This window comes from Phocoena phocoena, chromosome 11 (assembly GCF_963924675.1).
Source record: "Phocoena phocoena chromosome 11, mPhoPho1.1, whole genome shotgun sequence".
NCBI classification, from domain to species: domain Eukaryota; kingdom Metazoa; phylum Chordata; class Mammalia; order Artiodactyla; family Phocoenidae; genus Phocoena; species Phocoena phocoena.
This window is the reverse complement of record NC_089229.1, coordinates 27,137,599-27,154,109: the sequence shown is the minus strand read 5'-3', so window position 1 is coordinate 27,154,109 and position 16,511 is coordinate 27,137,599. Positions and strand designations below refer to the sequence as shown.

The following is a 16,511-nucleotide window of genomic DNA, read 5'->3' as shown; positions in this document are numbered from 1 at the left end:
AGCTCAACACACAGGTTCTTGTTTCATCTCACTGGTTGAGAAAGGAAGTATTACCAAAACAATGGGGACTCTTATCAAAATTACAAAGGAAAAAACCAGGATGCCATGAAATTAGGAATTCATGTATTTGAAATAAAAACAGTGAATTATTTCATTTCTGTATTTCTATAACTCAAAAACTCAGAGGCCTATTTTAGATACATTTTGTAGAGCAACAGATTTAAATCTGGAATTTTATAACTTGTAAATCACTATGTAATACTAGCTATCATCATGAGTAGTGCCATCTGCAATAAATAAAGCTGATCGCTATTTAACTGCTTGAAGTGTTCACTCATTTTGGCCCCAGAATGAGATTCAGTTTCCTTAGTGGCAAGACAACTTCTAAACAGCTCAAGAATTGTTATAAATGACAACTGCTGTTAAGTCTTTAAATTTACAATATTAGGGTTATGAACAATTTTATTCTGAGTTAAACTAGCATTTGTTTCCAAGCAATGCATTTATTTGGAAGGATATCAGTTACCAGTCATCAAAAACTTTTGTATGTTGAAAATGTAATTTTAATAGATAATTCTTCATCTTACATAGGAGCACAATAAAATACACCACATTCTGAAAAAACTCCAGAAGTTACGAGAATAAGAGGCGGGGAAATTCAGATGGGCTACAATATCCATTACCTTAAACTGCAAGAGACAAAGGTTCCAACCCACAGGTTAACATTTACATACTTATGACTGACTACATTTATGTCTTAAAAATAACAAGAATCAGGAATTAGATATGGAAGGGTGGGAAAGAACAGTTTTGTGGGGGAGGAACTCTGTCAATGCAGAAAAAAGAGTTGATTATCAAATTAAAGAATAAAAGGAGCTCCCGTAGCAAATATTAGAGGGATGACAGTAAGAATCATTAATTGAGGATATGATGCCCTCTAAGGGAGAAACCTTTCTGATGACACTTATGCAAGCTGGCTGCTTGAGATTTGCTCAGCAGGTCTGTAAGAAAGACTCATAAATGGCCTGAGCAAACCCCAAGTGATTATCAGATTGGTGTTTCCTAATAACACACACCAGTGGTCACACATGAAGTTCTGAGACAAGAACTAAGAGCAAAGTCATAATGCAAATGCCAGACACAAATGTGGCACGTGTGAAAGTCCCACATAAAGCCAGTCACGAGTGTGGCTGTGCTGTGACTCTCTCTCCTCTACAGTAATTTTCAAACATTGTGGCAAGACACCAATGATCATCTAACTAATCAGACAACACAAACACATTTATTTCAAATTTCTAGGAGGTAAAAAATGTCACATACTGATGCTTTAGGCATGCTCAGGGCCAGCTTATAAATACTCCATTCAGTGATATATCTTAACACAAATTTTGCATTAGTGAAAAGAAACTGGCAAAATCCTCCTCTTGCCATTCAATTTGTCAGACGTTGAAGACCAAAAGAGAATGTTCCATCAGTTTTAATTTTTAAATACGATTGTCACATTGGGAAAAATGAAATAAACACAGTAAAATAAACTGTACAAAGGCAAAGTAGAATAACAAAAAATATTTTACTAAAACATAAGATTTACAGAAGTTTCCAGACAAGCCATACAAAATGGTCACAAGCTTTTTCTTGAAGGGAGGATTCTACACTTGACAGCAAAGTCACAATGTTATTAGTGAGGGCTGTGATGTTTGTTTAATGTTCCCATTTTGGTTCAAACAATCAAGCTTGTCCATCTACAGTGTCTAAATAAAGTTAGACTTGGCTAGAGAGCATATTCTAAAGAACTGGTTAGCTGCTTTTAACCAATGCAATCAGATCACCATAAAAAGGGGGAAAGGAGCCCATAAAATTAAAATAAAACTACCTTCCCCCCACCACCAAAAAAATAATAATAATAAAGAAAACCACCCACACCCCTGCAGCTAACCCTGACAACTACCTTCATTCACAGTGCTTTATACTCAAACCATGATGGGGAAATGAATAAAAGCAGAGAAAGGCCACTGCTTTTAAACATTTCGCAACAATCCAGATGACACTTCTAGCCTCTGCTCATGCTTTACAACAGTGAATCAGGACAAGACATAGATTTGCTAATGTGCATTTAATCACCAAAGGACTGAAGATGTCTGGGCTTTTATTCTGTAATGTTTCTAAGACTGTGTCCATTAAATGCAAACAAAAAAGGAAGAAGTCTTGGCAGAACAAGAGAAGTGATGCACACTTGATGATCGGATCGATTTAAATATTATTCATGGCATATAGCCTAGTCCATGCTCTAGCTGCAGACAAAAACAAACATGCAATTATTACTTTACTTACTTCAATATGTTCCTTTCCAAACTCTATAAAAAGTAAACAAACAGTATTAAGTTAATTATGGAAACAGCATGCTGTAATCCCTTAAATTCATGCCATTTTCTATAATCTGGATCAGGGCAGAAAGACTGTCTATGTGTCTAATTACCAAAACACTACAATAGAATTTTAAAGTTCTACAAAATTCAACAGGATGAAAAGAGCTGTCTTCTTTTGTCTCCTTCATTTCTAGACATATAATCCTCCTCATTAATTATGTTAAAATCTGTAGCAAGAAGCTTACTGATTTCAAACTCCCTAACTAAAAACTGACACATAGTTTAGTTTAATCAAACAGATTGCAAAAACAGCTCAAAGAAGCTTAAAGGTCTTCCATTATCTTTAAGTATTGCTAGATGAATGGCAGGCACTCAGGTATTTGTTAAATCATGTGTAGTTATGCAAGAGTCCAAGATCTCCCAATTACAGTTCCTCTTTAAATTTGGGAGTCATGTAGCAGGCTATAAGATGGCGTCTGAACATCTTTTGTTAAGAGGTTATTTACATACTATAAGAAAGATCTGATTTTTTTCCTTTTAATGTATTTTTTCTTTCTCTTGTTAAGACTCTAAATGATGTTTTTAAGACGGTGGTACAGGGGAATTCCCTGGCGGTCTAGTGGTTAGGACTCGGTGCTCTCACTGCCCAGGAGATCTTAGGCCCAGGAATAAGATCTGGCAAGCTGAGCGCAGTGCAGCCCCCGCCCAACCCCCCCCCCCCCAAAAAAAAGGTACAGGTTGTTTTTTAAAGTGGAAGTGGTGTGAAGGAGAATGAATATTAAATACCTGTTTCTATGGCTTGGGCTTCGTTGGTCTTCCACTGCTCCGCTACATCATTTGCTAATGGATCATCTGGATTGGGAGCACTTAACAAAGCCTGGATCGATAGCAGAACTGTGCGGATCTGCAGTGCTGGGGACCACTTATCTATGAAGGTAACAGGCCCAGAATGACCAAGCATGAAAAAAACAGCCACAGAACTGCTGTACTTCCCTCCTACAGAGTTCTGTGGTCTTTATATTATATAAGGTAAAATTACAATATTCAGATTCTCAAAAGGGAATGCTTAAGAGAAAAAGGTGAAATCTTAATAGCATATAATGATAAAGATAACACTTACCTTTCAAAATATCTAAACATATTCTTCCCAACTTGTCTACATTAGGATGATAAATTTTGGTCATGAAACGTACTTTAGGGGCTGCCATTGGGTATTCTTCCGGAAGGAATAGTTCAAGTTTAAAAGTCCCTCCCTCAAAGGGGGAATCCTGAGGGCCAGCAATGACCACATGAAAATAACGGGCGTTGCTCTCATCTGGTTCTGCTTTAATGCCGGGAACTGGCTCTGCCAGCAAACGCTGGGTTTCCTACAACAGAAAAACATAACACATTTGTGAAACAAATATCATTCTGCTAAACACCAAAATAAAAGAAAATTTATCTCTTGGAATTGGACATAAATGAACCTCTCCAATCTCCTAAATAGTTTTTATTTAGCTTAATAAAATGCAAAGTTCAAAGGAAAAAACATAATCACAATCAGCTGAAAGCAACTGCAAGCAAATACTGATGACATCATATACAATTCCAGCTACAAATGTCTACAAATACGTTGAGAATAAAATTAGACTAATGAAACTGATCTTATACTCAAGGAAAAGAGAAGAAAAAAAAAACACTAGAATTACTACATAGGTAAAGTAACTTGCTCTGTTTAAACTTTACCAAAACCAAGCTGTTTAAAAAGTAAAATTAGTTTTTAAAGCCATTGAAAAATCTCCCCTCTGAAAAATATAATGGAACAAAATAAGTACAAGTGCCTAGGCATTTAAACAGGGCTAGAGAAATATACACAACCACGCTGATTAGTCTCTAAAATTGACAACGACTCAAATGGACCCTTCTTGCTCCCTCAGCAATCATATCATTAGTTCTCTTTTCCATCTTTCTCCCTCTCTCCTAAATAACTGTAATATCCTTCCTCCTCTCTGTTCAAACCTCCAATATCTCCATCCACATCCTCACTTTTGGCTGGTAACTCTGCTTTGTATTTCATGAGAAAATAGAAACCTCCTTAAGTTCCCACTGTAGCATTTGTATACCAACCCGCATGTGTGTGCCCATGTGCTCTGCACCTTTTCTCCTGTTACTAAGGATGAAATGGCTGTCACTGGCTAAAACCAACCTCTCCACTAGGTCTTATCTCCTTCTCACCTACTCAAGGACATTGCTCTAGCATCGCCTTCCTCTCTTGAATCATCAGTTTCCCCTCTTTATTGGATCTTTCCCCAAACTATACAAACTTACTGTAATTTCTCGCCCAAAAAAGGAGAAAATGACCTTGACCTGACTCTCCCCCACCAGCTACTGCCCCATTGCTTTGCTCCTCTTTGAAAGTTATCTATACTTGCATGTCTCCAATTTCTCTCCTCCCCTCCTATCTTGAACACAACTCTCCAATCAGGCTCTAGCCACCAACCTGCTTGTTGAGGTCATCAATGATTCCCACATGGTAAAATCAAATGGCTAAAGCTTAATCTGCATCTTAATTGACTTAAACACAATATCTTACCCAGCTGGTCTGCCCTCTCCTTGGTCTGCAAGGCTTCATCCAGCTTCCTGCAGCTGGCTCTCTTCCTACTTGTACACTCTCCTGGCTCTCTTCCTACTTGTATGGCAGCAGCTCCTTGCAGTTTCTTCCCACCTCCCCAATACTCCAATATTAACGTGCGCCAGGGCTCTGTCCTAGGTCTTCTACTCTGCCTACACACTTCCAGAGTGATCTCATCCAGTCCAATGAATTTAAATACTCAATCCACTCCATATATGCTGAAGCCCCAAAAGCATATCCTGCACAGATATCTCCCTGAATCATGCCTCTTCTATCCATAACTGTCTGCTCAACAGCTGCTCTTAAATGTCTAATACGCATCCCAAATGTAGCATGACCTTTCCCCACCCTCAACCTGCTCCTCCTCAAAGCCTTCCTCGAGTCAGTTAACCAGAAATCCATCCTTCCAACTGATCCACCTTTTCCTTCATACCCCACCCATCTAACCTGATAAGCAAATTTTGTTGGCTTGAACTTCGAAATCTACCCGGAATTGGACAGAAGTCTCATCACTCCACTGCTACACTCCTGATCCAAGCCACCATCAGCTCTCACCTGACAGACTTCAACAGCCAACTAACTTGTTCTACCTGCTTCTGACCCTCAACCCCCATCTGTATTCCACAGAACTTTTAAAAATCAAAGTCCTTATAATGCCCCCCAAAAGAAGCTTCACGTGATCCCCTCATTCCACCTATCTCTTAGCCATCTTCAGCTATGCTTCTGCCACCCTATCCCCCCATCTCATCTGCTTTGTTCCAGCCAGACTAGCTTCTATGTAGTTCTTCAACCTGCGAGGCATACTCCTCCCTCAGGTACTTTGTGCTCACTTTTCTTCCCCCAACTTTCTATAGAGCTCACCCACCCAGTTCCCAAGATCTCCATTCAAATGTGTTTTCTCTCAGTGAAGCCTCCATAATCGAATCTGCAAACCCCACTCCACCTATCCCACACCCTCCCCCTCTATCCCTGCTCCCCCTGCCCCACCAACTGTATCTCCAGGGCCTCCGAACATATTACATCTCACTTGTTTTGTTTGGAATGTAAGTAACACAGAAGGGGAGATTTGTGTTTATTTACTGCTATATCCTCAGCATTTGGAACAGTGCCTGGCACCACAGATGTCCAGTAAATATCTTACTGATTTATGAATCTATCTAATGTTACAAAGAACGAGGAATAAACAATCAGAAATTTCATCTTTAACATTAATGTTATTCAAAGCAGGATGAGCACATCACAAGAAGAAAAAGAATCCACTATGGGGCTTCCCTGGCGGCGCAGTGGTTGAGAGTCCACCTCCCGATGCAGGGACACGGGTTCGTGCCCCGGTCCGGGAAGATCCCACATGCCGCAGAGCGGCTGGGCCTGTGAGCCATGGCTGCTGAGCCTGCGCATCCGGAGTCTGTGCTCCGCAATGGGAGAGGCCACAACAGTGGGAGGCCCGCATATGGCAAAAAAAAAAAAAAAAAAAAAAAAAAAATCCACTCAGGTGTGGTAAGAAATAATCTAATTTATATTTATAAATTATTTAGCCAGAAAAATGTTAATATTCAATATAAAAACTGACAATAATAGTACATGTAGTTTTATATATTAGTAATATATTTTCAACCCTTTGAATACGTATGTGTAGTCAAAAACATTTAGAACACTGCAGTATCTAAACATTTAGGTATGAAAATCAATGAATGAGAATATTGTATTCACACTGCCTTCATTTAAGAAAAATTATACACCTTACACTACTTCACTCTACAGCCTGCAGTGCATATACTAAAAAAAGATTTCTCTGTCAGCACGGTTATATATTGAAATAGTCACAAGATGCAGATACAAAATCAAATCCTTTCCCAAAATGTGTTAAACTCATTTAAAGTAATGCTTTTAATACTTTAATTCAAGACTAGTTTGTTTTGTTTTGTTTTAATCATGGCAATGCAAGGGCAAATCAAAAACTGAAACGATATACACTACTTTCAGCAAAATATTCTTTAGATTCAAACAAAGTAAAACATTTTTTGGAGCATTAAAAATCTCAAGAGGCAATAAAGAAGCCTCCCATCTTGGGAAGTCCTCCAACATGTAACTAGAACAAAAGAGAAAAAGTAAAGATACCAGGATGAACAGCAGGCATGAAGGTATGAGAAAAGAAGTGGATGGTAAAATTCCTTGAATTTTGACTCCTCACCTCCATCCTCCTTTGGTTTTACCCCAGGTCTTCATATTTTTAGAAAGCCATAAAGAGAGAGAGACTGGGGGAAAAAAAGAGAAAGCTGGGGTCCAAGAACCCCAAAACACCATTCCCTGGTTAAACGAAATAGTAGCTCTATTCAAAGCTATAAAAAGCTTCCAGAAGGGCCTCTAAGATCACATCCCAAAATAGCTTCAAAATCACTCTCTGTAGACATTGTCAGAGGCAGAGAGCGCATTCTCCTCATCTTCAGTTCACCCTCAAAATCAGACAGTCTTTCTAAAGAATGTACATATTAAACATATCACGTGGCCTCATCAGGTATCAGATTTCATCAGAACACATTCTAGAATAAGCTCTTGGGTATCGAAAACTTTTTGAAATAGTTTTTATATGCTCTCAAGTCCTAACGGATTTTGATATAATGAACAGATGCGTAATTATTTGACTACACAGCACTGATTTCCCAAACCCACAGCATAAATTACAGGAGGAAAAAAAGAATAAAATCCAAACCAAATGGAACAATTCTCTCCCACAGAAGTTGTCGATTTTTCCCTAAAAAGGCAAAAACTGGGTAGGAAATAAAATCCTTCCTGCTACTACTCTCACACATGGTTATAACTGTGAAACACGTTCTAGTTTTATCCTATCCTTTGGCAGAAAGACAGTGAAGCATTCTTCAAGTCTAGAAATAATGGGTTCAAATTACTAGTGCATTGCTTAACTACAGTTTTGAGCACGTAATTTACATTGCTCTGAGCCTCAGCTTCCTCATCTATATAGTTAACATTACCTCTCATGCAGAGGTGCTATGAAGAGCAAATGAGATAACACTGTAAAGGGACTTGGCAAATGAAGTCACATAAGAAGGCCACAGTCACATTATAACCAACTCAAAAAGAATCTAGGGTAAGAACAAAGCACAGTAACAAGTTTCAAGATTTATTAAATAACAGTGTTTGTTTTTAAAGAAAACAATAACCTGTAGTTGCATTTTGTGATCCTATTTGTTTAAAAGCAATCCTGGGACTGAATCCCAGGTAGAACTTAGGTTAGGCCATGCAGAATAGAAAGTAATGTAGACTAGTTTAGAAAATTGGTTACAAAAAGTAGAAAAGGAAGTACATAAAAGGAGAATATGAATTTAAGTGGCAACAAGATTAGGTCGCAAGGAAACTATGTCATCTTACAGAATGCATATAGCAGTTCATGCTACAAATACTTTAAAGGATTTAAATAACATCAAATTGATCTGATTATCAACAGATCTATTGGGACTCAAAGAGCAAATCCCAGAATAACACCACAGTAATGACAACACTTGACATTCAATCAACTAAACTCCATTAACTAGGACTTTTCCTGTTTTTAGGTTCAGTAATAATTTGTGTGCACTATGAAACAATGTAAGGTCTTACAAATTTTAAGGCAATGAATTATGTACAGTAAAATTTTAGATAATAAACCACTCTTAGAAAAAGAGTGGTAATTTTCATGTAGGAAAAGCTGTCCCACTTATTAACTGTATATACCCCCAACACATTATATGTACAGCAATTAGAGTTTTCCCCATTTAGAATATTCTCTGAAACACAAAACTGCAATTGTGGATCTTTTAGCTCATCTCGCCTGAGATCTGACTATACTCAATAACTCTATCAGGGACACCCCTGGTGGCGCAGTGGTTAAGGATCTGCGTGCCAATGCAGGGGACATGGGTCCAGGAGGGTCCTACATGCCGTGGAGCAACTAAGCCCATGCGCCACAACTACTGAGCCTGTGCTCTAGAGTCCTCGAGCCACAACTAACTGAGCCCACGTGCCGCAACCACTGAAGCCCATGCACCTAGAGCCCGTGCTCCGCAACAAGAGAAGCCACAACAACGAGAAGCCCATGCACGGCAACCAAGGGTAGCCCCCGCTCGCCGCAACTAGAGAAAGCCCACGCACAGCAGAGAAGACCCAACTCAGCCAAAAATAAATAAATTAAAAAAAAAAAAAGAGTTCGCATGCTGCAACTAAAGATCCTGCACACAGCAACGAAGATCCCACGTGCTGCAACTGAGACCCGGTGCAGCCAAATAAATAATAAAATAAATAAATTAATTTTTTAAAAGTAATGTGGTAAAAAGAAAAAGGTAAAATTAATTTTAATATTTTATTTAACCCAATATATTCAAAATAGCATTTCAACACGTAACCAATATAAAAATTATTGATGTATTTTATGATCTTTTTTCATATTGAGTCTTCAAAATCCAGTGTGTAATTTATACTTAGGGCACATATCAATTTGAACTAGACACTTTTCAACTGCAATCTCCACATGGGACTGGTAGCTACCATATAGGACAGTGAAACACAAGACAATCCTGTTATGTGATGATTTTACTTACAGGTCATTAAGAATAATTTAACTTACTTCATTTGGTGAGTAAAATTTGGTAGAGAAATTTTAAAGCATCACTATATTCCCCTCAAAAAATTCTTTATGAAAAGTAACGTCAGGGAATTCCTTGGCAGTCCAGTGGTTAGGACTCGGGGCTTTTCACTGCCAAGGGTGCAGGTTTGATCCCTGGTCGGCGAACTAAGATCCTGTAAGCCTCACAGCACGGCCAAAAAAAAAAAAAGTAATGTCAGACATCTGAATCACTAATGGCAGGAATGTGTATTACTGTTTTTACAGTCACAAGATTGTGTTTGAAAATGATTTGTAGCAATTAAAAAAAAACACTGCATGGAGAAAAATTAATTCAAATAAGGCAAGTTCACGATGAAATAAGGGTTAATCGGTGAGAAATAATTTTAATGGTTCACACTACCCCCTAGTGGACATAAGACATCATCTACTTATATCAACCCCTTTTCCTTGTAAAATGAAAAATCTGACAATCATATAAGTTAATTATTTTACCCTAATTCACTGTTTTTTAAAATGCTTATCCTAAAGTTAGATGAGAATAATGATTCTAAAGGCACACCCTCCTCCTCCTTTTTCTCCCTCTACTCCCACACACTTAAATCTCATAATTTCTTAGGTGGTACACTCAGAGACGGAAAAATGGAGGTAACTGTTTCAAAGGCGCTGGATACCAAGACATCACTTTGTTGAAAAGCTTTATTTCCAGTCAGACTGATAAGTAACAGTTAGGAAAGTACTCCTGTGTTCCACTTGGAGTAACATCCAATAGATAGGGTGGGATGACTTGGGCAAGAAATCTCTCCATTCTAATTTTTCTCCTCAACCCAAGACCAGATCAATACTTCTGTTAAGTTCAGTGAAAAGGAATGGAGACTTAGGAGCCAGAGAAGAACTTTTCAAAGGCTAAGTATATCCAACCAACTTACTTCTCAGGTCTGAATTTGTCTGGAAGCATCTCCCTATACTTCCAGTTTCCTGCACATTAATACCTCCACTCCTCTTACCATAACTAGCACAATAACTTGGTTTACTTGTCAGACCCTACACTATTGAAAGATGGGAACTCCAGCTAGCAAATGGTGGTGGTTAAGTGCTAAATAAAGGCTTCTTCCAGGAGTAAATGCATGCACACTCAGGTCCCATACAGCTGACGAGAAGGATTACTCTACCTGCTGTCAGTTAGTAACTTCTACCCCAGGAACGGCACATACAATTATTCCAATCAGTGACAACGGACAAAAATCTGAAAATCCTACTAACAAACTGTGCATCCAACAAGGAAAACTATTAGGCTGAATTCCTTGTCTTCCTTGTCTACTACCCCCCCAATTCTTTTGCCCCCTAAACACATCAGGTTATGTTTCAGTCTGTTTCTTTTCCTCCCGCATCACTAGCCTGTAAATTCCATAAGGTCAGGGACTCTATGCAATTATCAAGCAATGTTCCCAGATCAGCAGAGAATCTATAAAAGCTCAAGTAATAAAAAAAAAAACTAGGTCAAATACCAATTTAAGTGCTTTAAATGTATTACTAACTCATTTAATCCTCAGACCCATTTTACAAATGAGGAAAATGAGGAACTAAGAGTGACCACTTAACAGTATAACCAAAGCTAGCAAGTGACAGAGCCCGTTTTCTTAATCTCAATGGTAAAGAGAAAGACAATTAATACAAACAGTAAATATCAAATGTTTGGTAGGACAATAAATAACACAGAAGTTAAGGAAGGGCTTCATAATCATGAGGAAGTACTTCATGAAAAAGGTAAATTAAGCCATGTCACTTATTTTTTTCTTTTGGGATTGTCAACTGAAGAAGTATATAGTCTTACTAAGATAAATAGGGTAGGGGAAAAAATCTGCTATATTTGATTTAAAAATTGGTATAGACCAATTTTTGCATTCTTTTTTAAATTTTAATGATGGTTATTTTTTATTTATTTGTTTGTTTATTTTTGGTTGCGCTGGGTCTTCATTGCTGCGCGTGGGCTTGCGACCCTAACTATCTGCTATATGGTAAGCCATTCTGTCTCTGATATTACAAAAACCATTATGCTCTGAAATGTTCTGTGACTTTGAAATATGAACTTACTAACAAATGTATTCATTCCTTATTTTGCTCATGGTATTGCGGCATCAACTAACTCTAAGTAAGAGTAAAACAGAGTCCCTTGCCCCCTCCCACCCCAGGAATTTATTTCAATGTGAGTATAAATATACACAAAAGTCAGAGTTTTTTTTAAACATCTTTGTTGGAGTATAATTGATTTACAATGTTGTGTTAGTTTCTGCTGTATAACAAAGTGAGTCAGCTATACGTATACATATGTCCCCATATCTCCTCCCTCTTGCATCTCCCTCCCAACCCTCCCTATCCCACCCCTCTAGGTGCTCACAAAGCACCTAGCTAATCTCCCCGTGCTATGCAGCTGCTTCCCACTAGCTATCTATTTTACATTTGGTAGTGTATATATGTCAATGCTACTCTCTCACTTCGTCCCAGCTTACCCTTCCCCCTCCCAAAAGTCAGTTTTTGGAAGATGCATTTTAGAATGGGTATCTCAAGGTCTTAAGAGTAGGTACAGGTGTGAGTTAGGGACACTACACGAACAACAGGACTAGACTGGGGGCATATTTTTTCTTGGCTATTTCTAAAGACACTTTAAAAGTTTTCTGGAAAGACAGAAACTTTACATCTCCATCTTTTTTTCCCTCTGTTTTTTTGAAAGATTTCTAAATATTGGCATCACAGTTAAAGAGAGTATCAACTACTCCTTCATATAGCACTCATGAAATTCTTGGTGGTAAAAATGTCCTTTGAATACCCAGCACTGTAATTAGTAGACTGATAGAAGTTATGTTTCCCCATTTCTCTTGGTTTCTTATTTGATGATGCCATAACACTTCATGGCTTGAAATGACTTTAGCACCAGCTCAAAAAATAAGTCTTTAGTGATTTGAATACTTTAACTGCCCATCTTAATGAATTCTGTGTCTTAGGAATGATATTTTAGACCTCTGAATGAAGAGAGGACCTAATAACTTAGTAACACTTCATCAGTGGGATTGCTATTGTGCCAAGGTACTGAAGGCACTGTTATTAAACCCATTAAAAAAAAAAACTTGCATATTTAAGATTCTGGTAGGGAGGGTGTAACTTAACAGGTGGGGGAGGGAAAGTCTTCTGAATTCATCCTGAATGGAAACAGGGAAAAATTTTAAATGCCTGTTCCTGTATGGTGAACAATAATTATGAGTGATACATTAGCAAAAACCAGTGAACACGTACTTTTTAAAAAATTCATCTTAAGTTAGAAATGATCTAGATTGTGGGTTTCTTTCTTTCTCAAAGTTTTAACTCATTGTTTGAAGTTGATAATTCATTTTAAGGCCCTTATGTGTGAGTTTAGACAGTTGTCTGTAAATCTATCCACTATTAAGCGACGGTAAAAATTCCCCATTTGTTCATAGCTTTTGCTCCTCTTCCTTAGTGCAATGTTCAGGTTAGGAGCTTAAGAAGAATGCGAGGGACTTCCCTGGTGGCGCAGTGGTTAAGAATCGCCTGCCAATGCAGGGGACACACGTTTGAGCCCTGGTCTGGGAAGATCCACACGCCGCGGAGCAACTAAGCCCGTGCGCCACAACTACTGAGCCTGCGCTCTAGAGCCCGTGAGCCACAACTACTGAGCCCGCACACCAAGAGCCCATGCTCCGCAACAAGAGAAACCACCAAAATGAGAAGCCTGCACACTGCAATGAAGAGAAGTGCCCACTCACCGCTACTAGAGAAAGCCGGCACGCAGAAATGGAGACCCAATGCAACCAAAAATAAATAAATAAATAAATATTTTAAAAACATAACCACAATATAATTTAAAAAAAAAAGAATGCGAAAATTTGAAGTAACTGTTGTAGAAAATAGAAAAACTTATCTATGGTCACACAGAAGGACTGCCTGGCAGCAGAAGGCAAAATGAGGTTCGTAGTAGACATTCATCATTGCTTTTGGCTACCTAACAGCTAGAACACCCTTTTTTGGGAAGCACACTCCCCAACCTTCATGGATCCTCACCTCCCTCAACAGAAGCTTTAGTCTTATTTCCTAACTCTCTTGCAACCTAGTATGTGAGACCTAGGCTCATTCAAAAACCTGTGCATCAGAAGCTAAGAAATAAGGATCCATTCTGGAGGGCACAGCAGTAGTTACCTCTAGACAACCAAGTGCAGCCTCCTGTACTTGGCATCAGCAATCACACTGTAGTGTGTGTTGCATGCGATGCCCACAGTGAAGTCCGTGATGTGAGTCCGAGCCTTGTTCCTGACTGCCTCTCTCTTTGGCACTCCTAAAGACTGTGTTAGGTATCTCATAACTCAATAAATACTACTGCGGATTAAAATAGCCAAAGTTGGCTTCCATTGTTTGCTGAAAACAAAGTCTAAGTTAGAAAAGAAAGTGAAGGAAAGGTTAAGAGCTAATAGACTGGGGACTTTCCTGGTGGCGCAGTGGTTAAGAATCCGCCTGCCAATGCAGGGGACACAAGTCCGATCCCTGGTCCAGGAAGATCCCACATGCCGCGAAGCAACTAAGCCCAAGCGCCCAACTACTGAGCCTGCGCTCTAGAGCCCACCAGCCACAACTATTGAGCCTGCGTACTGCAACTACTGAAGCCTGCGTGCCTAGAGCCCATGCTCCACAAGACAAGCCACCGCAATGGGAAACCCGTGCACCACAATGAAGAGTAGCCCCCGCTCGCTGAAACTAGAGAAAGCCTGCGCACGCAACAAAGACCCAACACAGCCAAAACTAAAAATAAAATAATTAATTAAAAAAAAAAAAGAGCTAATAGACTGCGGGTAAAATGAAGAGGTTAAGAAGCAGCTACCTCTTTGGAATTAAATGGGGTCAAAGGAGGAGAGCAGTGAAGCTGGCTAACTTCTTTATCAAAGAACTTCTACGGGCTTCCCTGGTGGCAGAGGGGTTGAGAGTCCGCCTGCCGATGCAGGGGACACGGGTTCGTGCCCCGGTCCGGGAAGATCCCACATGCCGCGGTGCGTCTAGTCCCGTGAGCCATGGCCGCTGAGCCTGCGTGTCCGGAGCCTGTGCTCCGCAACGGGAGAGGCCACAACAGTGAGAGGGCCAGGTACCTCCAAAAAAAAAAAAAAAAAAAAAAAAAAAGAACTTCTACCTAGTTTAAGAGCCTTTAAAGAGGGAGCTAATTTACATTAGAGAGCTAACTTCAACTAGGCATCCTCGTGTACCTACTAGGGAAAAAACTTTAGAGCTAGGAATCTGAACTTAATCCCAGTTCTAATTGTGCTAAATTGTTATAATAACCTTACAAACTCTTTTACCTCCCCAATCTACTAAAATTTAGTCCCTTGAACATTTCAAAGGTTCTCTCTAGCACCAAATTTGGCTAAACATTTTATCATTGGAATGCGTTAAATCTTACTGCTATATGCTTCCTTCTACTGGACGGTCCCTTTTTGTAATACGCTTTAACCTTGTAATTACTGTTCAATACTCAGTATTTATTTCATCTTCCCTGTTGAGGGAAGGGATATAAATGAATATACTGTATCCCCAGTATCTATGACAATGCTTAATACCTAAATAAGGAAGAAATCTGTTGCGAATGATACCTGCTTTTTCCCCCAAGTTTATTTCACCTGCTCATTAAAGAAAAATACATATGAAATCAACTTAAAATCGCTCTACTCCTAATAACCAAAATCTGGTTAATATTCCAGTATATTTGTATTTGTTCTGACAAAGACAAAATGCTTAAAAACAGTTTAATGTGTTTACACTTTTTCACTTATTATGTCCCTGCACGGTGCTTTCCTGGTTGCTTTATAGATAATCAATATTCTTTGCAAACCATATGACATAAACAGGCATTTTTCCTGGCCTACCAGCTAGTGGCTACAGTTCTACAACTACTATATATTATTTATTCAATCCTTTTCCTTGATTACTAGTTATTTCAGGTTTCAAATGTGGCAATCACAGCAAAATTTAAGTGCTAAATGCCTAAGGACTCTACTAATAGCAAAGGCCTCTGTTGATATTAACAGACAAGAAGACAGATGGAAGCTCAGCAGTCAAAATTTTCAGTGAGGCAAACAAAAACAAGTTACAGTTCGTCCAGATTTGAATTCTCAATCCATCTGTGTCACTGACATAATTTTGCCCAAAATACAAACCACCAGAAAGGAAAAATTAAGTTTTTTTCACACTCTGCATGCAACTGTGTGATAAATTAGGAAGCAATCCGATATTAGGGTCTGTCTCCCCCAAATAAGCATCCTTTAACAAGTCTGCCACACTGTACAGCTCCAAGAGAGGACCATTCACATCACAGTCTGCACGAATGACACCCCTTGAAGTTGTGCAGCGCAAAATCCTAAATACTCTGGATTAAAAATAAAACTTCAGTTTAGCATCTGTAAAAATAAAGTTTAGTATTGTCTAACACATGGAAAATTGACTACATATATGATAATTCTAATAAAATCAAAATATATTATTTACCCCAAACATCCCATTTCCCTACCCACTGTTGACAAATGGGTGTTCACTATGCTTTAAAAATCTATGCCCCATGGAACTTCCCTGATGGCACAGTGGTTAAGAATCCACCTGCCATTGCAGGGGACACGGGTTTGATCCCTGGTCCAGGAGGATCCCACACGCCGCAGAGCAACTAAGCCCATGCACCACAACTACTGAGTCTGTGCTCTAGAGCCCACGAGCTACAACTACTGAGCCCATACACCAAAACTACTGAGCCCATGCGCTGCAACTACTGAAGCCCGTGCGCTCTAGGGCCTGCGTGCCGCAACTACTGAACCCATGTGCTGCGACTACTGAAGCCCACACGCCTACAGCCCATGCTCCACAAGAGAAGCCACTG

At 39.1% G+C, this 16,511-nt stretch overlaps 1 protein-coding gene across 1 annotated transcript in view; it reads right to left on the bottom strand.

Annotated features, from left to right (window-relative positions):
- Positions 1–545: 545 nt before the first annotated feature.
- UBE2N (ubiquitin conjugating enzyme E2 N) overlaps positions 546–16,511 on the bottom strand; it is a 35,585-nt gene continuing 19,619 nt past the window's right edge. The window contains exons 2-4 of the mRNA XM_065887301.1: positions 3,487–3,733; positions 3,153–3,293; positions 546–2,291 (exon numbers count right to left, since the gene is read on the bottom strand). Of these exons, the coding sequence (XP_065743373.1) occupies positions 2,251–2,291; positions 3,153–3,293; positions 3,487–3,733 (429 nt within the window). The 3' untranslated portion in view covers positions 546–2,250. The remainder of the gene's footprint in view (positions 2,292–3,152; positions 3,294–3,486; positions 3,734–16,511) is intronic.